The sequence below is a fragment of the Sebastes fasciatus genome, unplaced genomic scaffold (genome assembly GCF_043250625.1).
Source record: "Sebastes fasciatus isolate fSebFas1 unplaced genomic scaffold, fSebFas1.pri Scaffold_36, whole genome shotgun sequence".
In the NCBI taxonomy this organism is placed as follows: domain Eukaryota; kingdom Metazoa; phylum Chordata; class Actinopteri; order Perciformes; family Sebastidae; genus Sebastes; species Sebastes fasciatus.
Genome location: NW_027428208.1, coordinates 50,187 through 73,777, shown reverse-complemented (window position 1 = coordinate 73,777; position 23,591 = coordinate 50,187). Strand labels below are relative to the sequence as shown.

Sequence of the window (23,591 nt, the reverse complement as noted above, 5' to 3'; positions counted from 1 at the left end):
GACACATTATATCTCCATGGTAACGGGACACATTATATCTCCATGGTAACGGGACACATTATATCTCCATGGTAACGGGACACATTATATCTCCATGGTAACAGGACACATTGTATCTCCATGGTAACGGGACACATTATATCTCCATGGTAACGGGACACATTATATCGCCATGGTAACGGGACACATTATATCTCCATGGTAACAGGACACATTATATCTCCATGGTAACAGTACACATTGTATCTCCATGGTAACGGGACACATTGTATCTCCATGGTAACAGGACACATTATATCTCCATGGTAACGGGACACATTATATCTCCATGGTAACGGGACACATTATATCTCCATGGTAACAGGACACATTATATCTCCATGGTAACAGGACACATTATATCTCCATGGTAACAGGACACATTGTATCTCCATGGTAACAGGACACATTATATCTCCATGGTAACAGGACACATTATATCTCCATGGTAACAGGACTGGGATTCAAAGTCAGTTACCACTTCAACAAATAACGAAGGTTAAACCTGGAGATCTAGAGAAGCCACTGAGAACTCCCAGCATGCAACACCAACAAGAACTCTGATCACTCCTTAATCCTTCCCTGATGAGGACATCAGCTCCAGGTGTGTGATGAGGACATCAGCTCCAGGTGTGTGGAGCAGATGATGTCCTCATCAGCTCCAGGTGTGTGGAGCAGATGATGTCCCCATCATCTCCAGGTGTGTGGAGCAGATGATGTCCTCATCAGCTCCAGGTGTGTGGAGCAGATGATGTCCTCATCCGCTCCAGGTGTGTGATGAAGACATCAGCTCCAGGTGTGTGGAGCAGATGATGTCCTCATCAGCTCCAGGTGTGTGTCTCCCCACAGCTGCTCCCGATACTCTCAGATGGGAGTGGGTGGAGCCACCGGGCAGGAATGTAGCTGCCTCTCAGCTCCGTCCTCCATCTGAGACAGTGTGTCCAGTGTGACAGTCAGATTCAATCAGGGGAAGACGTGTGAATATCTGCATCACACTTTCCTGTTCATGACTTCGTCCTGTCCTTGTCTCTCTCCCTCCCGGCTTAGTTATTCTCTCTGGACATGAGGAGACACCTGAAGGATCGTTTCACCAGCTCTGACCGGCCGCTCGTCCTGCAACAAACGTAGAAGATGCAGCGACTCGAGCGTCCACAACAGCGATGGAGTGCTGTCTGTTGAAGTATGCGTGCACACGCACGGTTAACTTGTTGTGTGTTATGTCCTCTCATTGTTCTCAGTGTTGTTGTGTTTTCTGTCCTCTCATTGTTCTCAGTGTTGTGTTTTCTGTCCTCTCATTGTTCTCAGTGTTGTTGTGTGTTATGTCCTCTCATTGTTCTCAGTGTTGTTGTGTGTTATGTCCTCATTGTTCAGTGTTGTTGTGTTTTCTGTCCTCTCATTGTTCTCAGTGTTGTTGTGTGTTATGTCCTCTCATTAGTCTCAGTGTTGTTGTGTGTTATGTCCTCTCATTGTTCTCAGTGTTGTTGTGTGTTATGTCCTCATTGTTCTGTGTTGTTGTGTTTTCTGTCCTCTCATTGTTCTGTGTTGTTGTGTTTTCTGTCCTCTCATTGTTCTCAGTGTTGTTGTGTGTTATGTCCTCTCATTAGTCTCAGTGTTGTTGTGTGTTATGTCCTCTCATTGTTTTCAGTGTTGTTGTGTTTTCTGTCCTCTCATTGTTCTCAGTGTTGTTGTGTTTATGTCCTCTCATTGTTCTCAGTGTTGTTGTGTGTTATGTCCTCTCATTGTTCTCAGTGTTGTTGTGTGTTATGTCCTCATTGTTCTCAGTGTTGTTTGTTATGTCCTCTCATTGTTCTCAGTGTTGTTGTGTTTTCTGTCCTCTCATTGTTCTCAGTGTGGTTGTGTTCATGTCCTCTCATTGTTCTCAGTGTTGTTGTGTTTTCTGTCCTCTCATTGTTCTCAGTGTTGTGTGTTATGTCCTCTCATTGTTCTCAGTGTTGTGTTTTCTGTCCTCTCATTGTTCTCAGTGTTGTTGTGTTTTCTGTCCTCTCAGTGTTGTTGTGTTTTCTGTCCTCTCATTGTTCTCAGTGTTGTTTGTTATGTCCTCTCATTGTTCTCAGTGTTGTTGTGTGTTATGTCCTCTCATTGTTCTCAGTGTTGTGTTTTCTGTCCTCTCATTGTTCTCAGTGTTGTTGTGTTCATGTCCTCTCATTGTTCTCAGTGTTGTTGTGTTTTCTGTCCTCTCATTGTTCTCAGTGTTGTGTGTTATGTCCTCTCATTGTTCTCAGTGTTGTTGTGTTTATGTCCTCTCATTGTTCTGTGTTGTTGTGTGTTATGTCCTCTCATTGTTCTCAGTGTTGTTGTGTTTTCTGTCCTCTCATTGTTCTCAGTGTTGTTGTGTTTTCTGTCCTCTCATTGTTCTCAGTGTTGTTGTTTTTATGTCCTCTCATTGTTCTCAGTGTTGTTGTGTTTTCTGTCCTTCGCAGGGAAACACTGATGCTGAGCTGATCCACCAGGACGCCGACAGCTAAGGAAAAAGAGGACGTCTATATTTGAATTCAATTCAATTCAATTTATTTTTATATAGCGTCAAATCATAACAGAAGTTATCTCGAGACGCTTTATATATAGAGCAGGTCTTAGACCGTACACCAGAGTTTAGAGACCCAACAAGATCCACCAAGACCCACCAAGACCCACCAAGATCCACCAAGATCCAACAAGATCCACCAAGACCCAACAAGATCCACCAAGACCCAACAAGACCCTACAAGATCCACCAAGATCCACCAGGATCCAACAAGACCCTACAAGATCCAACAAGATCCACCAAGACCCAACAAGATCCTACAAGATCCACCAAGATCCACCAAGATCCACCAAGATCCACCAGGATCCACCAAGACCCACCAAGATCCACCAAGATCCAACAAGACCCACCAAGACCCACCAAGACCCACCAAGACCCACCAAGACCCACCAAGACCCAACAAGATCCTCCAAGATCCACCAAGATCCACCAAGACCCCCCAAGATCCACCAAGACCCAACAAGACCCAAAAAGATCCACCAAGATCCTCCAAGATCCACCAAGATCCACCAAGACCCAACAAGACCCACCAAGACCCAACAAGACCCAACAAGATCCACCAAGATCCTCCAAGATCCTCCAAGATCCACCAAGATCCAACAAGATCCAACAAGACCCACCAAGACCCAACAAGACCCAACAAGACCCAACAAGACCCAACAAGACCCACCAAGACCCAACAAGACCCACCAAGATCCACCAAGACCCAACAAGACCCAACAAGATCCACCAAGATCCTCCAAGATCCTACAAGATCCACCAAGATCCACCAAGACCCAACAAGACCCAACAAGACCCAACAAGACCCAACAAGACCCAACAAGATCCACCAAGACCCAACAAGATCCTACAAGATCCACCAAGATCCACCAAGATCCACCAGGATCCAACAAGACCCAACAAGATCCTACAAGATCCAACAAGATCCAACAAGATACACCAAGACCCAACAAGATCCTACAAGATCCACCAAGATCCTACAAGATCCACCAAGATCCAACAAGATCCACCAAGATCCACCAAGACCCAACAAGATCCACCAGGATCCACCAAGATCAACCAAGATCCACCAGGATCCAACAAGACCCAACAAGATCCTCCAAGATCCACCAGGATCCACCAAGACCCACCAAGACCCACCAAGATCCACCAAGACCCAACAAGACCCAACAAGACCCACCAAGATCCACCAAGATCCACCAAGACCCACCAAGACCCAACAAGATCCTCCAAGATCCACCAAGATCCACCAAGACCCAACAAGACCCACCAAGATCCACCAAGACCCAACAAGACCCAACAAGATCCACCAAGATCCACCAAGACCCAACAAGACCCACCAAGATCCACCAAGACCCAACAAGACCCAACAAGATCCAACAAGATCCACCAAGACCCAACAAGACCCAACAAGACCCACCAAGACCCAACAAGACCCAACAAGATCCACCAAGATCCACCAAGATCCTCCAAGACCCAACAAGACCCAACAAGATCCACCAAGATCCACCAAGATCCTCCAAGATCCTCCAAGATCCTCCAAGATCCACCAAGATCCACCAAGATCCACCAAGATCCACCAAGATCCACCAAGACCCAACAAGACCCACCAAGATCCACCAGGATCCAACAAGACCCACCAAGACCCACCAAGACCCACCAAGACCCACCAAGACCCTCCAAGATCCACCAAGATCCACCAAGACCCAACAAGATACACCAAGATACACCAAGACCCAACAAGACCCAACAAGATCCTCCAAGATCCACCAAGATCCACCAAGACCCAACAAGATCCACCAAGATCCACCAGGATCCAACAAGACCCAACAAGATCCTACAAGATCCAACAAGATCCACCAAGATCCTCCAAGATCCTCCAAGATCCAACAAGATCCACCAAGACCCACCAAGACCCAACAAGATCCACCAAGACCCAACAAGACCCACCAAGATCCACCAAGACCCAACAAGACCCAACAAGATCCTCCAAGATCCACCAAGATCCAACAAGACTCACCAAGATCCACCAAGACCCACCAAGACCCACCAAGATCCAACAAGACCCAACAAGATCCACCAAGATCCTCCAAGATCCACCAAGATCCAACAAGACCCACCAAGATCCACCAAGACCCAACAAGATCCACCAAGACCCAACAAGATCCACCAAGATCCACCAGGATCCAACAAGACCCAACAAGACCCAACAAGATCCTACAAGATCCACCAAGATCCAACAAGATCCACCAAGATCCACCAAGACCCAACAAGACCCACCAAGATCCACCAAGATCCACCAAGACCCAACAAGACCCAACAAGACCCTCCAAGATCCACCAAGATCCACCAAGACCCCCCAAGATCCACCAAGACCCAACAAGACCCAAAAAGATCCACCAAGATCCTCCAAGATCCACCAAGATCCACCAAGACCCAACAAGACCCACCAAGACCCAACAAGACCCAACAAGATCCACCAAGATCCTCCAAGATCCTCCAAGATCCACCAAGATCCAACAAGATCCAACAAGACCCACCAAGACCCAACAAGACCCAACAAGACCCAACAAGACCCAACAAGACCCAACAAGACCCACCAAGACCCAACAAGACCCACCAAGATCCACCAAGACCCAACAAGACCCAACAAGATCCACCAAGATCCTCCAAGATCCTACAAGATCCACCAAGATCCACCAAGACCCAACAAGACCCAACAAGACCCAACAAGACCCAACAAGACCCAACAAGATCCACCAAGACCCAACAAGATCCTACAAGATCCACCAAGATCCACCAAGATCCACCAGGATCCAACAAGACCCAACAAGATCCTACAAGATCCAACAAGATCCAACAAGATACACCAAGACCCAACAAGATCCTACAAGATCCACCAAGATCCTACAAGATCCACCAAGATCCAACAAGATCCACCAAGATCCACCAAGACCCAACAAGATCCACCAGGATCCACCAAGATCAACCAAGATCCACCAGGATCCAACAAGACCCAACAAGATCCTCCAAGATCCACCAGGATCCACCAAGACCCACCAAGATCCACCAAGACCCAACAAGACCCAACAAGACCCACCAAGATCCACCAAGATCCACCAAGACCCACCAAGACCCAACAAGATCCTCCAAGATCCACCAAGATCCACCAAGACCCAACAAGACCCACCAAGATCCACCAAGACCCAACAAGACCCAACAAGATCCACCAAGATCCTCCAAGATCCACCAAGACCCAACAAGACCCACCAAGATCCACCAAGACCCAACAAGACCCAACAAGATCCAACAAGATCCACCAAGACCCAACAAGACCCAACAAGACCCACCAAGACCCAACAAGACCCAACAAGATCCACCAAGATCCACCAAGATCCTCCAAGACCCAACAAGACCCAACAAGATCCACCAAGATCCACCAAGATCCTCCAAGATCCTCCAAGATCCACCAAGATCCACCAAGATCCACCAAGATCCACCAAGATCCACCAAGACCCAACAAGACCCACCAAGATCCACCAGGATCCAACAAGACCCACCAAGACCCACCAAGACCCACCAAGACCCACCAAGACCCTCCAAGATCCACCAAGATCCACCAAGACCCAACAAGATCCACCAAGATACACCAAGACCCAACAAGACCCAACAAGATCCTCCAAGATCCACCAAGATCCACCAAGACCCAACAAGATCCACCAAGATCCACCAGGATCCAACAAGACCCAACAAGATCCTACAAGATCCAACAAGATCCACCAAGATCCTCCAAGATCCTCCAAGATCCAACAAGATCCACCAAGACCCACCAAGACCCAACAAGATCCACCAAGACCCAACAAGACCCACCAAGATCCACCAAGACCCAACAAGACCCAACAAGATCCTCCAAGATCCACCAAGATCCAACAAGACTCACCAAGATCCACCAAGACCCACCAAGACCCACCAAGATCCAACAAGACCCAACAAGATCCACCAAGATCCTCCAAGATCCACCAAGATCCAACAAGACCCACCAAGATCCACCAAGACCCAACAAGATCCACCAAGACCCAACAAGATCCACCAAGATCCACCAGGATCCAACAAAACCCAACAAGACCCAACAAGATCCTACAAGATCCACCAAGATCCAACAAGATCCACCAAGATCCACCAAGACCCAACAAGACCCACCAAGATCCACCAAGATCCACCAAGACCCAACAAGACCCAACAAGACCCTCCAAGATCCACCAAAATCCACCAAGACCCAACAAGATCCACCAAGACCCAACAAGACCCAACAAGACCCAACAAGACCCAACAAGACCCAACAAGACCCAACAAGATCCTCCAAGATCCACCAAGATCCACCAAGACCCAACAAGATCCACCAAGATCCACCAGGATCCAACAAGACCCAACAAGATCCACCAAGATCCACCAGGATCCAACAAGACCCAACAAGATCCTACAAGATCCAACAAGATCCAACAAGATCCACCAAGATCCTCCAAGATCCAACAAGATCCACCAAGATCCACCAAGACCCAACAAGACCCAACAAGATCCACCAAGACCCAACAAGATCCTCCAAGCGCGCTGTGGCCAGGAAAAACTCCCCGTTTAGCAGGAAGAAACCTGGAGCTTGTCCTCCGTCACCGTCCCTCATCTGCAGCTCGCTGATGAAACTCCTCCCAACACAATATTAAATAACCCGCCTCCCTCACCCCGCCACCTCCCTCACCCCGCCACCTCCCTCACCCCGTCACCTCCCTCACCCCGTCACCTCCCTCACCCCGTCACCTCCCTCATCCCGCCACCTCCCTCATCCCGTCACCTCCATCACCCCTGTCACCTCCCTCACCCCGTCACCTCCCTCACCCCGTCACCTCCCTCACCCCGTCACCTCCCTCACCCCGTCACCTCCCTCATCCCGCCACCTCCCTCATCCCGTCACCTCCATCACCCCTGTCACCTCCCTCACCCCGTCACCTCCCTCACCCCGTCACCTTCTTCACCCCGTCACCTCCCTCACCCCGTCACCTCCCTCACCCCGTCACCTCCCTCACCCCGTCACCTCCCTCATCCCGTCACCTCCCTCACCCCGTCACCTCCCTCACCCCGTCACCTCCCTCATCCCGTCACCTCCCTCACCCCGTCACCTCCCTCACCCCTGTCACCTCCATCACCCCGTCACCTCCCTCACCCCGTCACCTCCCTCATCCCGTCACCTCCATCACCCCTGTTCACCCCGTCACCTCCCTCACCCCTGTTCATCCCGTCACCTCCCTCACCCCCTTTCACCCTGTCACCTCTGACCCCCCTCCTGTCGACCTCTGCCCCCCCTCCTCCCCCTCCTCTCCCTGCCATGTCCAACGACAGCAGCGTCCTCAGCGTCTGGGAGGCCTCTGATTGGGAAGACACCGCTCAGTGCCCGCCTTCGGTAGGCGGAGCCACTTTCTTGATTGTGGCATACAGCGCTGTTATTGCGATCGGGTTGCTAGGCAACGCAGGCCTGGTGTTCATCATCGCCCGGCAACAGGAGTTACGCAACGTCACCAACATCCTGATCGCCAACCTGTCGTGCTCCGACATCCTGATGTGCGTGGTGTGTCTTCCTGTCACCGTCATCTACACGCTGATGGACCGCTGGGTGCTGGGGGAGGCGCTGTGTAAGGTCAGAGGTCACCTCTACACCTGTCCCTCTACACCTGTCTCTCTACACCTGTCTCTCTACACCTGTCCCTCTACACCTGTCTCTCTACACCTGTCCCTCTACACCTGTCCCTCTACACCTGTCCCTCTACACCTGTCTCTACATCTGTCTCTCTACACCCGTCTCTCTACACCTGTCCCTCTACACCTGTCTCTCTACACCTGTCTCTCTACACCTGTCTCTACATCTGTCTCTCTACACCCATCCCTCTACACCTGTCCCTCTACACCTGTCCCTCTACACCTGTCTCTACATATGTCTCTCTACACCCATCCGTCTACGCCTGTCCCTCTACACCTGTCCCTCTACACCTGTCTCTCTACACCTGTCCCTCTACACCTGTCCCTCTACGCCTGTCCCTCTACACCTATCCCTCTACGCCTGTCTCTACACCTGTCTCTACACCTTTCTCTAAACCTGTCTCTACACTTGTCTCTCTACCTTTCCCTCTACGTGTCTCTACACCTGTCCCTCTACACCTGTCCCTCTACACCTTTCTCTCTACACCTGTCTCTACCTGTCCTTCTACGCCTGTCTCTCTACCTGTCCCTCTACACCTGTCTCTCTACACCTGACTCTCTACACCTGTGCCTCTACACCTGTCCCTCTACACCTGTCCCTCTACACCTGTCTCTCTACACCTATCCCTCTACGCCTATCCCTCTACGCCTGTCTCTACCCCTGTCTCTACACCTGTCTCTAAACCTGTCTCTACACTTGTCTCTCTACCTTTCCCTCTACGTGTCTCTACACCTGTCTCTCTACACCTTTCTCTCTACACCTGTCTCTCTACACCTGTCTCTCTACCTGTCCCTCTACCTGTCTCCACCAGGTGACTCCTTTCGTCCAGTGCATGTCAGTGACGGTTTCTGTCTTCTCTCTGGTGCTGATCGCTCTGGAGCGCCACCAGCTGATCCTCCATCCCACCGGCTGGTCGCCGGCCGCCGGACACTCGTACCTCGCCGTCGGGCTGACGTGGTTGGTCGCCTGCTTCATCTCTCTGCCCTTCCTCTCCTTCAACATCCTCACTGATGACCCCTTCCAGAACATCAGCCTGCCCGCCAACCCCTTCAGGTGAGCTCTAACACCTGGGACAAAAGTCCTCCACGCCAGATAAACGTCCTCCACGCCGGACAAAAGTCCTCCACGCCAGATAAACGTCCTCCACGCCGGACAAAAGTCCTCCACGCCAGATAAACGTCCTCCACGCCAGATAATCTACAGATCTACCTGTCCCTCAACGTGTCTCTCTACCTGTCTCTTTACTTGTCCCTCTACCTACAGTGTGTGTGTATATATAAACTGGAAAAACAAAGTTAGTAAACTTGTGTTTGGTGGATTATTTCTCTGTTGTTCCAATGCTAATGGTCATTGTATTCTACATGGTTGGAAAGCCTGTTTATTGACCTTCACAATGATGTCACACTTGTAAGGATCATGTATTTGTGGGATGAGCAGCACAGCTGATGATGTGGGGAGCGCCCAAGAAAAATTTGCCAAAATGCTCCGTCAATGGTAAACAGTGTATTCTCCTGTTGGTGTTGACTCTTGTTGTGAGTTGTTTGGTGGATGATTGAACTCTCTATCAGTAACAAGGAACAAACAAGACATATTGATTGATTGAATCCACCGTCAGGAGCCTCAGTAGAGGTGGAAGATCCATACGCAGCCACAACAGCCTGGCACCTCCTCCTCATGCTGGTCACCAACCTGGTCACACGTTGCTGTGGGATGGCGTTCCATTCCTCAACCAGGATTGGTTGCAGGTCAGCCAGCGTGGTTGTGTTGGTCACTCTAACACGTACAGCACGCCCAAGCTGATCCTACAAGTGTTGAATTGGGTTGAGGTGTGGACTCTTGGCAGGCCGTTCCATTCTCTCTCCTCCCACATTGTGGAGATAGTCTGTGATAACCCTGGCTCTGTGGGGGGGGGCGTTGTTTCTTGGAGGATGAAGTTAGGTGCCAGATTGTGGAGATATGGGATCACCACTGGCTGCAGAATCTCATCCCGATATCTCCCTGCATTGAGATGGCCTTCAATGATGACAAGCCTTGTTTTACCAGTGAGGGAGATGCCCCTCCCCCACACCATGACACTGCCCCCACCAAAAGCTGTTACTCCATCGGTTCAACAATCAGCATAGCGTTCTCCACGTCGTCTCCATACTTTGACCCTGCCGTCCAACTTTAACAGACAGAACCTGGACTCATCACTGAACATGACATTCCCCCACATGTTCAGGTTCCATTGTCTGTGTTGTCGACACCAGCGCCAACGGGCCTGACGGTGAAGGGCAGTCATTGCAGGCTTCCTGGTAGCCTTATGAGAATACACTGTTTACCATTGACAGAGCATTTTGGAACATTGTTCTTGGGCGCTACCCACATAATCAGCTGTGCTGCTCATCCCACAAATGCATGATCCTTACAAGTTGGACATCATTGTGAAGGTAAATAAACAGGCTTTAAACCATGTAGAATACAATGACCATTAACATTGATACAACAGAGAAATAATCCACCAAACACAAGTTAACAAACTTTGTTTTTCCAGTATATATACATGTATATAGTATGTAGTATAATATATGTCGTCTCAGGTGAATGATGTAGTATAAATGTATATAATAAATGTATATAATAACAGTATATAATAACTGTAGTGTAATATATGTGTGGTATCTCAGGGATCATGTGATCTGCATGGAGTTGTGGCCGTCGGATCAGCACCGCCTGGCCTACACCACCTCTCTGCTGCTGTTCCAGTACTGCCTCCCTCTGCTGCTGGTGCTGCTCTGCTACCTCCGGATCTTCCTCCGCCTGAGACGACGCAGGTCACGCCGCTCTACTTCTTTGTTTCATTCCATCCAGACTCAGTGTATTGATGCATCGGTGCCGTGGTTGTGCCGTGGTTGTGCCGTAGGTGTGCTGTGGTATTTGTGTGACGGGCGGCGTCCTGCTGTGTTGTGCAGGGACATGCTGGAGCGCAGCAGGAGGACTCAGGGAGCCCAGAGGATCAACGTCATGCTGTTAGCCATCGTCGTAGCCTTCGCTCTGTGCTGGCTGCCGCTCAACGTCTTCAACACGCTGTTTGACTGGCACCACCAGGCCCTGCCCGACTGCCAGCACGACGCCGTCTTCTCCGCCTGCCACTTAACGGCGATGGCCTCCACCTGCATCAACCCCGTGGTGTACGGCTTCCTCAACAGCAACTTCCAGAGGGAGCTGAAGCTGACGCTGCAGCGCTGCCAGTGTGGCCACCGGGCGGCGGAGAGCTACGAGAGCTTCCCTCTGTCCACCGTGGGCAGCGAAGTCACGACGAAGGCCACGTCCCTCAACCGGATGGGATCCGTGTGCATTCCTTCAGCCAGACCTGAGATCAGCTCAGCGATACCAGCTGTCACGTAATAACCAGTACCGACCGGTGTTCTGACAGCTGGCTGGAACGCTGGGACCGATCGGAACTTTCCTCCCACAACAGAACCGACCGGTGTTCTGACAGCTGGCTGGAACGCTGGGACCGAACAGAACTTTCCTCCCACAACAGAACCGACCGGTGTTCTGACAGCTGGCTGGAACGCTGGGACCGATCGGAACTTTCCTCCCACAACAGAACCGCGTGTTTCCTCCGACGGACTCTTCATGGCAGGAAGCCGTGAGGACGGAGGACGGCCGATAGCTTCCAGTCCACAACACGAGAAGCAGACGTTGGACGGGGTCCTGAATATGGTGAAAGACATGATATCATGCTAACAGACTGAGGCTAAAGCTAACAGACTGAGGCTAACAGGCTGAGGCTAACAGACTGAGGCTAACAGACTGAGGCTAAAGCTAACAGACTGAGGCTAACAGACTGAGGCTAACAGACTGAGGCTAACAGACTGAGGCTAAAGCTAACAGACTGAGGCTAACAGACTGAGGCTAACAGACTGAGGCTAAAGCTAACAGACTGAGGCTAACAGACTGAGGCTAACAGACTGAGGCTAACAGACTGAAGCTAAAGCTAACAGGATTCAGGTAAAAAAAGGCCTTCAGGGCAAGAACGGGTTTATTTGAACCTCAACCTAACCAAGAAGACGTGTTGCCTAAACTTCTGAAGGAAAACATCATGCAGCCCGTTTTCATTCTCAGGCCATCAAATACCGACGCTTTGTCACGTCCGACAGCGTTCGATACCGACGCACGAGGCGCCCTTCGGCGGCGGTATGAGACGCACCGACTGAGCTTTCCATCGACTACAACGTTAAACATTAAATGTGTTCAAACAGTTTGTTTCACTTCTACCAGAGGAAGTCTGTTGGAATAAAAATAACCATAAACCCTCAAAACCCCGGCTACCAAGTCTGGTGTTCTTCTGTCTCCACATAGATAGACGGATGGATGGATAGACGGACGGATGGATGGATGGATAGACGGATGGATGGATGGATGGATAGACGGATGGATGGATGGATAGACGGATGGATGGATGGATGGATAGACGGATAGACGGACGGACGGACGGACGGACGGACAGATGGATGGATGGATAGATGGATGGATAGATAGACGGATGGATGGATAGATGGATAGATGGATGGATGGATGGATGGATGGATGGATGGATAGACGGACAGATGGATGGATAGATAGACGGATGGATGGATGGATGGATGGATGGATAGATGGATGGATGGATAGACGGACAGATGGATGGATAGATAGACGGATGGATGGATAGATGGATGGATGGATGGATGGATGGATGGATGGATGGATGGATAGATGGATGGATAGATAGACGGATGGATGGATAGATGGATGGATGGATGGATGGATGGATGGATAGACGGATGGATGGATGGATGGATGGATAGACAGATGGATGGATGGATGGATGGATGGATAGACGGATGGATGGATGGATGGATGGATAGATAGATAGATAGATAGATAGATAGATAGATAGATAGATAGATAGATAGACAGACAGACAGACAGACAGACAGACAGACAGACAGACGGACGGACACCAGAAGGATGGCTACAGCATCTACTGACCACGGTGTGTATATTTATTGATTGTCTCCTTCACTGGACCGGTCTATTTACTGGACAGTGAGCATCACTGACGACTGACTTTATTTATTTCTGATTGTTAATGTTTGTTTGTGTCCATAAACGTCCTCGAGGGTCCCGCTGGAATTAAAAGAGCTTTTCTATTCTTTATCCAGCTGTTATTGAGTCTGATCAGATCTGTTATTATCAGTCTGCTGCAGCGTGTGGTCGGTCCATCGGTCTCTGAACCTTTAATCTGATGATATAATGAAGACTCACATCTACAATACAGACACACACACACACACACATATATATATATATATATACTGAAAAAACAAAGTTTGGAAACTTGTGTTTGGTGGATTATTATAGACGTTCATTAAGAGGAGTTGAGGACTCCATTGGTTGAATAAAGGAGTCCAGTAGACGTTCATTAAGAGGAGTTGAGGACTTTATTGGTCTAATAAAGGAGTCCAGTGGACCCGGTGTAACATGGTACAGTTCATTATTGTATTATAATTATTATTATATAATAAATAATCAATGTAAACTGCAGCTGAATGAAACGTTTCAGAAAAACTGTTGAGTCCCGAACCACATGTGATCCCTGTAACTGCTAACACGTAAAGCAAAGACTGATGAGGTTCAGCGGTCGATCAAGTACTGAGACAGAACAAGTGGAGGACCATCAGACGACCGCTCGCAGCTCCAGGAAGTAGACGGACCCAGAAAGGTCCAGGATCAATAACCTTCCTGGAGACTGAAGGATGAAGAGGTTCTGATGGTTCTGGTCCTGGTTGTGAAGAGAAGAGGAATATGTGAGAGAGAAGCTAACACTGAGGGACACACAGCCGTGTCCTCCACGTCTAGAAGAACAGAGCTATGGAGACGTTAGTGGGGGAGCTCATGAGGAACCAGCTTGTAGTGGGAACCGCAGGACGGGCAGCGCTGGGCCTCGCCCTCATGAAGCCAGAACCAAACCACGGCCGTGTTGTCTTCTTCACCTGCAGACAGACAGACAGACGAGGAGCAGACGTCAGCAGAGACACTGACTCAGTATCACACTTCAGAACGTCCAGCAGGACCAGAGGAAGCTCCACTGAGACGCTGCTACACTTACACACACATCCCACAATCCTCTTGGTGGTGATGGAGGGAACCAGGTGGGGGTCGGCTCTGGAGCCAGCGTACTCCTTTGGTTTCAGCATGTTGTAGGGGTCCTGGAGAGAGAGGAGCAGATCAATACTGATCAATACTGATCAATACTACTGATTAATCAGGTCTCAACATGTTGTAGGGGTCCTGCAGAGAGGAGCAGATCAATACTGATCAATACTGATCAATACTACTGATTAATCAGGTCTCAGCATGTTGTAGGGGTCCTGCAGAGAGAGGAGCAGATCAATACTGATCAATACTGATCAATACTGATCAACTCACGATATTAAAGTGACCTCAGTGACTCTCTGCAGACAGACGTCATTCAGTGATCAAATAATGAAATATTGATTATTGATGATTAATGATGAGGTAACAGAGTCGTACCGTTCCCTCCTTCATGGCCTTCATGATGACCTTCTCCAGTCCGGTGGCTTGTTCTTCATCAGTGGGAATCCCTGATGAAGAACACAAATACTACTTAAAGGAGGTAGTACTGTAGTATTACTACATCCTCATACAGATACTACTTAAAGGAGGTAGTACTGCAGTATTACTACATCCTCATACAGATACTACTTAAAGGAGGTAGTACTGTAGTATTACTACATCCTCATACAGATACTACTTAAAGGAGGTAGTACTGCAGTATTACTACATCCTCATACAGATACTACTTAAAGGAGGTAGTACTGCAGTATTACTACATCCTCATACAGATACTACTTAAAGGAGGTAGTACTGCAGTATTACTACATCCTCTTCAGAGATAATCCCTGATGAAGAACAGTAATATAATATATATAATAACTCTATAGTGTGTTTAATATAATATATAATATATATAATAACTCTATAGTGTGTTTAATATAATATATAATATATATAATAACTCTATAGTGTGTTTAATATAATATATAATATATATAATAACTCTATAGTGTTTAATATAATATATACTATATAATATATATAATAACTATCGTGTGTTTAATATAATATATACTATATAATATATATAATAACTATAGTGTTTAATATAATATATAATATATATAATAACTATAGTGTGTTTAATATAATATATAATATATATAATAACTATAGTGTTTAATATAATATATAATATATATAATAACTCTATAGTGTGTTTAATATAATATATAATATATATAATAACTCCATAGTGTGTTTAATATAATATATACTATATATAATAACTCTATAGTGTTTAATATAATATATAATATATATAATAACTCCATAGTGTGTTTAATATAATATATAATATATATAATAACTCTATAGTGTTTAATATAATATATAATATATATAATAACTCTATAGTGTTTAATATAATATATAATAACTATAGTGTTTAATATAATATATAATATATATAATAACTCTATAGTGTTTAATATAATATATAATAACTATAGTGTTTAATATAATATATAATATATATAATAACTCCATAGTGTGTTTAATATAATATATAATATATATAATAACTATAGTGTTTAATATAATATATAATATATATAATAACTCTATAGTGTTTAATATAATATATAATAACTCTATAGTGTTTAATATAATATATAATATATATAATAACTCTATAGTGTTTAATATAATATATAATATATATAAAGTGATCTGAACTGAAGAGGTTCAGTCTGATTCTATTGAGGATATAAATGTCTTCATGTTTTACAGCTGGATTAAACCCGGTTACTGGTAGAATATAAAGATTATAATAGAGATGATTATGATAGAGATGATTATAATAGAGTTTATAATAGAGATGATTATAATAGAGATGATTATAATAGAGTTTATAATAGAGTTTATAATAGAGTTTATAATAGAGATGATTATGATAGAGATGATTATAATAGAGTTTATAATAGAGATGTTTATAATAGAGTTTATAATAGAGTTTATAATAGAGATGTTTATGATAGAGATTATAATAGAGATGATTATAATAGAGTTTATGATAGAGATGATTATAATAGAGTTTATAATAGAGTTTATGATAGAGATGATTATAATAGAGATTATAAGAGTTTATGATAGAGATTATAATAGAGTTTATGATAGAGATGATTATAATAGAGTTTATAATAGTTTATGATAGAGATTATAATAGAGATGATTATAATAGTTTATGATAGAGATGTTTATAATAGAGTTTATAATAGAGTTTATGATAGATTATAATAGAGATGTTTATAATAGAGTTTATAATAGAGTTTATGATAGAGATTATAATAGAGATGATTATAATAGTTTATGATAGAGATTATAATAGAGATGTTTATAATAGTTTATAATAGAGTTTATGATAGAGATTATAATAGAGATGTTTATAATAGAGTTTATGATAGAGATGATTATGATAGTTTATAATAGAGATTATGATAGAGATTATAATAGAGATGTTTATAATAGAGTTTATGATAGAGATGATTATAATAGAGATGTTTATAATAGAGTTTATAAGAGTTTATGATAGAGATGATTATGATAGTTTATAATAGAGATTATGATAGAGATTATAATAGAGATGTTTATAATAGAGTTTATAATAGAGTTTATGATAGATTATAATAGAGATGTTTATAATAGAGTTTATAATAGAGTTTATGATAGAGATTATAATAGAGATGATTATAATAGAGTTTATAATAGTTTATGATAGAGATTATAATAGAGATGATTATAATAGTTTATGATAGAGATGTTTATAATAGAGTTTATAATAGAGTTTATGATAGATTATAATAGAGATGTTTATAATAGAGTTTATAATAGAGTTTATGATAGAGATTATAATAGAGATGATTATAATAGTTTATGATAGAGATTATAATAGAGATGTTTATAATAGTTTATAATAGAGTTTATGATAGAGATTATAATAGAGATGTTTATAATAGAGTTTATGATAGAGATGATTATGATAGTTTATAATAGAGATTATGATAGAGATTATAATAGAGATGTTTATAATAGAGTTTATGATAGAGATGATTATAATAGAGATGTTTATAATAGAGTTTATAAGAGTTTATGATAGAGATGATTATGATAGTTTATAATAGAGATTATGATAGAGATTATGATAGAGATGTTTATGATAGAGATTATAATAGATGATTATAATAGTTTATAATAGAGATTATGATAGAGATTATAATAGAGATTATGATAGAGATTATGATAGAGATGTTTATGATAGAGATTATAATAGATGATTATAATAGTTTATAATAGAGATTATGATAGTTTATAATAGAGATTATGATAGAGATTATGATAGATTATAATAGAGATGTTTATAATAGTTTATAATAGAGTTTATAATAGAGATTATAATAGAGATGATTATAATAGTTTATAATAGAGTTTATGATAGAGATGATTATGATAGAGATTATGATAGAGATTATGATAGATTATAATAGAGATGTTTATAATAGTTTATAATAGAGATTATAATAGAGATGTTTATAATAGAGTTTATAATAGAGATTATAATAGAGATGTTTATAATAGAGTTTATAATAGAGATGATTATAATAGAGTTTATGATAGAGATGATTATAATAGAGTTTATGATAGAGTTTATGATAGAGATGATTATAATAGAGATTATAATAGAGATGTTGTGTTGATCAGAGCAGCAGTTCAGAACCCTGCTCTGGCTCTGGCTCTGGTTCTGGTTCTGGTTTGTGTCCTCACCTCCCGCCGCCATGCCGCGGCTCCTCGGCGCTGGGTTGTGGTTCTGGTTCGCGGCGGCCCGGAGGAGCAGGGAGCCTCTCAGAGAGCCTCTCAGGGAGCCTCTCAGGGAGCCTCTCAGGAGCAGTAACCTTCCAGCAGACATCTTTCCTTCTTCCTGTCCTCCAGCTGGTCGCACAATGATGACGTCGAGGCTTTATGGACGTGTCGCTGGATTTGAACGTAGTTTAACTTTATGTTCGGTAATATATTGATCACTCCATTTAGATCAATAACAGGAGAGCAGATATTAATTCAGTATATCATATAATATATAATAATATATAATAATAATAATAATAATAATAATATATAGTAATAATAATAATATATTATAATAATAATAATAATAATAATAATAATAATAATATATAGTAATAATAATAATATATTATAATAATAATATATAGTAATAATTATAATAATAATATATAGTAATAATAATAATATATTATAATAATAATATATAGTAATAATAATAATAATAATATATAGTAATAATAATAATAATAATAATAGTAATAATAATAATATATTATAATAATAATAATAATATATAGTAATAATAATAATATATAGTAATAATAATAATATATAGTAATAATAATATATTATAATAATAATATATAGTAATAATAATAATAATAATAATAATATATAGTAATAATAATAATATATTATAATAATAATAATATATAGTAATAATAATAATAATAATATATAGTAATAATAATATATTATAATAATAATATATAGTAATAATAATAATAATATATAGTAATAATAATAATAATAATATATAGTAATAATAATAATATATTATAATAATAATAATAATATATAGTAATAATAATTTATTATAATAATAATAATAATAATAATATATAGTAATAATAATATATTATAATAATAATAATAATATATAGTAATAATAATATATTATAATAATAATAATAATATATAGTAATAATAATAATAATATATAGTAATAATAATAATAATAATAATATAATGTAATGTATATTATTGAGTATGAAACAGCTTTATTGGAAGTTAAGAGATACAAAGAATTTGACTCCAGTTTCAGTTGCTTTCAAAACAGGAAGCTCGTTATCCTCATTAACCTGTTGGAAGAGGAGATGTTTGATCTGAGATCCTTTTCTGACCTCTCGTCTAATTTACCGTCCATCTGGTGTTGGTGTAGTAGTCCTGGTGTTGGTGTAGTAGTTCTGGTGTTGGTGTGGTAGTTCTGGTGTTGGTGTGGTAGTCCTGGTGTTGGTGTAGTAGTCCTGGTGTTGGTGTAGTAGTTCTGGTGTTGGTGTAGTAGTTCTGGTGTTGGTGTAGTAGTTCTGGTGTTGGTGTAGTAGTCCTGGTGTTGGTGTAGTAGTCCTGGTGTTGGTGTAGTAGTCCTGGTGTTGGTGTAGTAGTTCTGGTGTTGGTGTAGTAGTTCTGGTGTTGGTGTAGTAGTTCTGGTGTTAGTGTAGTAGTCCTGGTGTTGGTGTAGTAGTTCTGGTGTTGGTGTAGTAGTTCTGGTGTTGGTGTGGTAGTCCTGGTGTTGGTGTAGTAGTCCTGGTGTTAGTGTAGTAGTCCTGGTGTTAGTGTGGTAGTCCTGGTGTTGGTGTGGTAGTTCTGGTGTTGGTGTAGTAGTTCTGGTGTTGGTGTAGTAGTTCTGGTGTTAGTGTAGTAGTCCTGGTGTTGGTGTAGTAGTTCTGGTGTTGGTGTAGTAGTTCTGGTGTTGGTGTGGTAGTCCTGGTGTTGGTGTAGTAGTCCTGGTGTTAGTGTAGTAGTCCTGGTGTTAGTGTGGTAGTCCTGGTGTTGGTGTGGTAGTTCTGGTGTTGGTGTAGTAGTCCTGGTGTTGGTGTAGTAGTCCTGGTGTTGGTGTAGTAGTTCTGGTGTTGGTGTAGTAGTCCTGGTGTTGGTGTAGTAGTTCTGGTGTTGGTGTAGTAGTTCTGGTGTTGGTGTAGTAGTCCTGGTGTTGGTGTAGTAGTCCTGGTGTTAGTGTAGTAGTTCTGGTGTTGGTGTGGTAGTTCTGGTGTTGGTGTAGTAGTCCTGGTGTTAGTGTAGTAGTCCTGGTGTTAGTGTAGTAGTCCTGGTGTTAGTGTAGTAGTTCTGGTGTTGGTGTAGTAGTCCTGGTGTTGGTGTAGTAGTTCTGGTGTTGGTGTAGTAGTCCTGGTGTTAGTGTAGTAGTCCTGGTGTTGGTGTGGTAGTTCTGGTGTTAGTGTAGTAGTCCTGGTGTTGGTGTAGTAGTCCTGGTGTTGGTGTAGTAGTTCTGGTGTTGGTGTAGTAGTCCTGGTGTTGGTGTAGTAGTTCTGGTGTTGGTGTAGTAGTCCTGGTGTTGGTGTAGTAGTTCTGGTGTTAGTGTAGTAGTCCTGGTGTTGGTGTGGTAGTTCTGGTGTTGGTGTAGTAGTCCTGGTGTTGGTGTAGTAGTTCTGGTGTTGGTGTAGTAGTTCTGGTGTTGGTGTAGTAGTCCTGGTGTTAGTGTAGTAGTTCTGGTGTTGGTGTAGTAGTTCTGGTGTTGGTGTGGTAGTTCTGGTGTTGGTGTAGTAGTTCTGGTGTTGGTGTAGTAGTTCTGGTGTTGGTGTCGTAGTTCTGGTGTTGGTGTGGTAGTTCTGGTGTTGGTGTAGTAGTTCTGGTGTTGGTGTGGTAGTTCTGGTGTTGGTGTAGTAGTTCTGGTGTTGGTGTAGTAGTTCTGGTGTTGGTGTGGTAATTCTGGTGTTGGTGTAGTAGTTCTGGTGTTGGTGTGGTAGTTCTGGTGTTGGTGTAGTAGTTCTGGTGTTGGTGTGGTAGTTCTGGTGTTGGTGTAGTAGTTCTGGTGTTGGTGTGGTAGTTCTGGTGTTGGTGTAGTAGTTCTGGTGTTGGTGTGGTAATTCTGGTGTTGGTGTAGTAGTTCTGGTGTTGGTGTGGTAGTTCTGGTGTTGGTGTGGTAATTCTGGTGTTGGTGTAGTAGTTCTGGTGTTGGTGTGCTAGTTCTGGTGTTGGTGTAGTAGTTCTGGTGTTGGTGTAGTAGTTCTGGTGTTGGTGTAGTAGTCCTGGTGTTGGTGTAGTAGTTCTGGTGTTGGTGTGGTAGTTCTGGTGTTGGTGTGGTAGTTCTGGTGTTGGTGTAGTAGTTCTGGTGTTGGTGTAGTAGTTCTGGTGTTGGTGTGGTAGTTCTGGTGTTAGTGTAGTAGTTCTGGTGTTGGTGTAGTAGTTCTGGTGTTGGTGTAGTAGTCCTGGTGTTGGTGTAGTAGTTCTGGTGTTGGTGTAGTAGTTCTGGTGTTGGTGTAGTAGTTCTGGTGTTGGTGTAGTAGTTCTGGTGTTGGTGTGGTAATTCTGGTGTTGGTGTAGTAGTTCTGGTGTTGGTGTGGTAGTTCTGGTGTTGGTGTAGTAGTTCTGGTGTTGGTGTGGTAGTTCTGGTGTTGGTGTAGTAATTCTGGTGTTGGTGTAGTAGTTCTGGTGTTGGTGTGGTAGTTCTGGTGTTGGTGTAGTAGTTCTGGTGTTGGTGTGGTAGTTCTGGTGTTGGTGTAGTAGTTCTGGTGTTGGTGTAGTAGTTCTGGTGTTGGTGTGGTAATTCTGGTGTTGGTGTAGTAGTTCTGGTGTTGGTGTGGTAGTTCTGGTGTTGGTGTGGTAATTCTGGTGTTGGTGTAGTAGTTCTGGTGTTGGTGTGGTAGTTCTGGTGTTGGTGTGGTAGTTCTGGTGTTGGTGTAGTAGTTCTGGTGTTGGTGTAGTAGTTCTGGTGTTGGTGTAGTAGTTCTGGTGTTGGTGTGGTAGTTCTGGTGTTGGTGTAGTAGTTCTGGTGTTGGTGTAGTAGTTCTGGTGTTGGTGTGGTAATTCTGGTGTTGGTGTAGTAGTTCTGGTGTTGGTGTAGTAGTTCTGGTGTTGGTGTGGTAGTTCTGGTGTTGGTGTAGTAGTTCTGGTGTTGGTGTAGTAGTTCTGGTGTTGGTGTAGTAGTTCTGGTGTTGGTGTGGTAGTTCTGGTGTTGGTGTAGTAGTTCTGGTGTTGGTGTGGTAATTCTGGTGTTGGTGTAGTAGTTCTGGTCTACAGTACTCTGTAGTTCTGGTGTTGGTGTAGTCGTTCTGGTGTTGGTGTAGTAGTTCTGGTGTTGGTGTAGTAGTTCTGGTGTTGGTGTGGTAGTTCTGGTGTTGGTGTAGTAGTTCTGGTGTTGGTGTAGTAGTTCTGGTGTTGGTGTGGTAATTCTGGTGTTGGTGTAGTAGTTCTGGTGTTGGTGTGGTAGTTCTGGTGTTGGTGTGGTAATTCTGGTGTTGGTGTGGTAGTTCTGGTGTTGGTGTGGTAGTTCTGGTGTTGGTGTGGTAGTTCTGGTGTTGGTGTAGTAGTTCTGGTGTTGGTGTGGTAGTTCTGGTGTTGGTGTAGTAGTTCTGGTGTTGGTGTAGTAGTTCTGGTGTTGGTGTAGTAGTTCTGGTGTTGGTGTGGTAATTCTGGTGTTGGTGTAGTAGTTCTGGTGTTGGTGTAGTAGTTCTGGTGTTGGTGTAGTAGTTCTGGTGTTGGTGTAGTAGTTCTGGTGTTGGTGTGGTAGTTCTGGTGTTGGTGTAGTAGTTCTGGTGTTGGTGTAGTAGTTCTGGTGTTGGTGTGGTAATTCTGGTGTTGGTGTAGTAGTTCTGGTCTACAGTACTCTGTAGTTCTGGTGTTGGTGTAGTCGTTCTGGTGTTGGTGTAGTAGTTCTGGTGTTGGTGTAGTAGTTCTGGTGTTGGTGTAGTAGTTCTGGTGTTGGTGTGGTAATTCTGGTGTTGGTGTAGTAGTTCTGGTCTACAGTACTCTGTAGTTCTGGTGTTGGTGTAGTCGTTCTGGTGTTGGTGTAGTAGTTCTGGTCTACAGTACTCTGTAGTTCTGGTGTTGGTGTAGTAGTTCTGGTCTACAGTACTCTGTAGTTCTGGTGTTGGTGTAGTCGTTCTGGTGTTGGTGTAGTAGTTCTGGTCTACAGTACTCTGTAGTTCTGGTGTTGGTGTAGTCGTTCTGGTGTTGGTGTAGTAGTTCTGGTCTACAGTACTCTGTAGTTCTGGTGTTGGTGTAGTCGTTCTGGTGTTGGTGTAGTGGTTCTGTTCTACAGTACTCTGTAGTCCTGCACCACACAGTGACCATCGCCACCTCTCTGATCCACTTTGAACAGAAAGTGAACCTGATAGATTGATGAAGGCTGGTTTACTGCCGGGTTGTAGTATTTAAATGCACCAGTAGGTGGAGCTAATCAACCAGTAATCAGAACAATTGCCACTAAAAGGTATTCCTGATCTTTCAACTGTCACATCCCATCATCCTCCAGCAGCCTTTATTGGTTGAATAAAGGAGTCCAGTAGACGTTCA

The 23,591-nt window shown here is 43.5% G+C and overlaps 3 protein-coding genes and 2 long non-coding RNA genes across 8 annotated transcripts; 3 read left to right on the top strand and 2 right to left on the bottom strand.

Annotated features, from left to right (window-relative positions):
- Positions 1 to 1,101: 1,101 nt before the first annotated feature.
- LOC141763753 (uncharacterized) lies at positions 1,102 to 5,363 on the top strand (the record flags this gene model as incomplete). Its single annotated transcript, XM_074628472.1, has 5 exons — positions 1,102 to 1,163; positions 3,169 to 3,244; positions 3,468 to 4,067; positions 4,569 to 4,724; positions 5,049 to 5,363. Coding segments are annotated over exons 1-5 (1,209 nt in total), but the record flags the coding sequence as incomplete, so codon positions are not given.
- A 2,575-nt stretch (positions 5,364 to 7,938) lies between these two features.
- On the top strand, positions 7,939 to 13,494 carry LOC141763759 (neuropeptide Y receptor type 1-like). 3 transcript variants are annotated; one of them, XM_074628477.1, is made up of 4 exons: positions 7,939 to 8,270; positions 9,142 to 9,383; positions 10,997 to 11,723; positions 11,857 to 13,494. In XM_074628477.1, the coding sequence occupies exons 1-3, from the start codon at positions 7,962 to 7,964 to the stop codon at positions 11,715 to 11,717; spliced, it is 1,272 nt and encodes a 423-aa protein (XP_074484578.1). In that variant the 5' UTR covers positions 7,939 to 7,961; the 3' UTR covers positions 11,718 to 11,723; positions 11,857 to 13,494. The 3 variants fall into 3 exon arrangements, with proteins under 3 accessions (XP_074484578.1, XP_074484579.1, XP_074484580.1); XM_074628478.1 differs by lacking the exon at positions 11,857 to 13,494 and having other exon boundaries at positions 10,997 to 11,143; positions 11,282 to 11,841; XM_074628479.1 differs by lacking the exon at positions 11,857 to 13,494 and having other exon boundaries at positions 10,997 to 11,841.
- LOC141763760 (uncharacterized) lies at positions 8,202 to 10,151 on the bottom strand. 2 transcript variants are annotated; one of them, XR_012593157.1, is made up of 3 exons: positions 9,532 to 10,151; positions 8,443 to 9,471; positions 8,202 to 8,318 (listed from the first exon to the last, which is right to left on the bottom strand). It is a non-coding gene; the product is annotated as an uncharacterized LOC141763760 (long non-coding RNA). The 2 variants fall into 2 exon arrangements; XR_012593158.1 differs by having other exon boundaries at positions 8,202 to 9,038; positions 9,117 to 9,471.
- A 288-nt stretch (positions 13,495 to 13,782) lies between the features above and the next one.
- On the bottom strand, positions 13,783 to 18,442 carry LOC141763757 (cytochrome c oxidase subunit 5B, mitochondrial-like). The gene is made up of 4 exons (XM_074628475.1): positions 18,261 to 18,442; positions 14,895 to 14,965; positions 14,470 to 14,569; positions 13,783 to 14,353 (listed from the first exon to the last, which is right to left on the bottom strand). Exons 1-4 carry the CDS (start codon positions 18,400 to 18,402, stop codon positions 14,241 to 14,243), a joined length of 426 nt encoding a protein of 141 aa, XP_074484576.1. The 5' UTR covers positions 18,403 to 18,442; the 3' UTR covers positions 13,783 to 14,240.
- Positions 16,154 to 18,277, top strand: LOC141763758 (uncharacterized). The gene is made up of 3 exons (XR_012593156.1): positions 16,154 to 16,250; positions 17,864 to 17,911; positions 18,170 to 18,277. It is a non-coding gene; the product is annotated as an uncharacterized LOC141763758 (long non-coding RNA).
- Positions 18,443 to 23,591: the final 5,149 nt, after the last annotated feature.

What these genes read in the sequence shown, in the direction of transcription:
- LOC141763757 (XM_074628475.1), bottom strand. Translation starts at nt 18,402, where the DNA reads ATGTCTGCTGGAAGGTTACTGCTCCTGAGAGGCTCCCTGAGAGGCTCC. An exon ending in CCGCGGCATGGCGGCGGGAG is followed by an intron (nt 14,966 to 18,260) that starts GTGAGGACACAA and finishes GTTCTTCATCAG; the next exon opens with GGATTCCCACTGATGAAGAA. An exon ending in GAGGATTGTGGGATGTGTGT is followed by an intron (nt 14,354 to 14,469) that starts GTAAGTGTAGCA and finishes GTCTGTCTGCAG; the next exon opens with GTGAAGAAGACAACACGGCC.
- LOC141763759 (XM_074628477.1), top strand. Translation starts at nt 7,962, where the DNA reads ATGTCCAACGACAGCAGCGTCCTCAGCGTCTGGGAGGCCTCTGATTGG. An exon ending in TGGGGGAGGCGCTGTGTAAG is followed by an intron (nt 8,271 to 9,141) that starts GTCAGAGGTCAC and finishes TGTCTCCACCAG; the next exon opens with GTGACTCCTTTCGTCCAGTG. An exon ending in CTGCCCGCCAACCCCTTCAG is followed by an intron (nt 9,384 to 10,996) that starts GTGAGCTCTAAC and finishes GTGGTATCTCAG; the next exon opens with GGATCATGTGATCTGCATGG.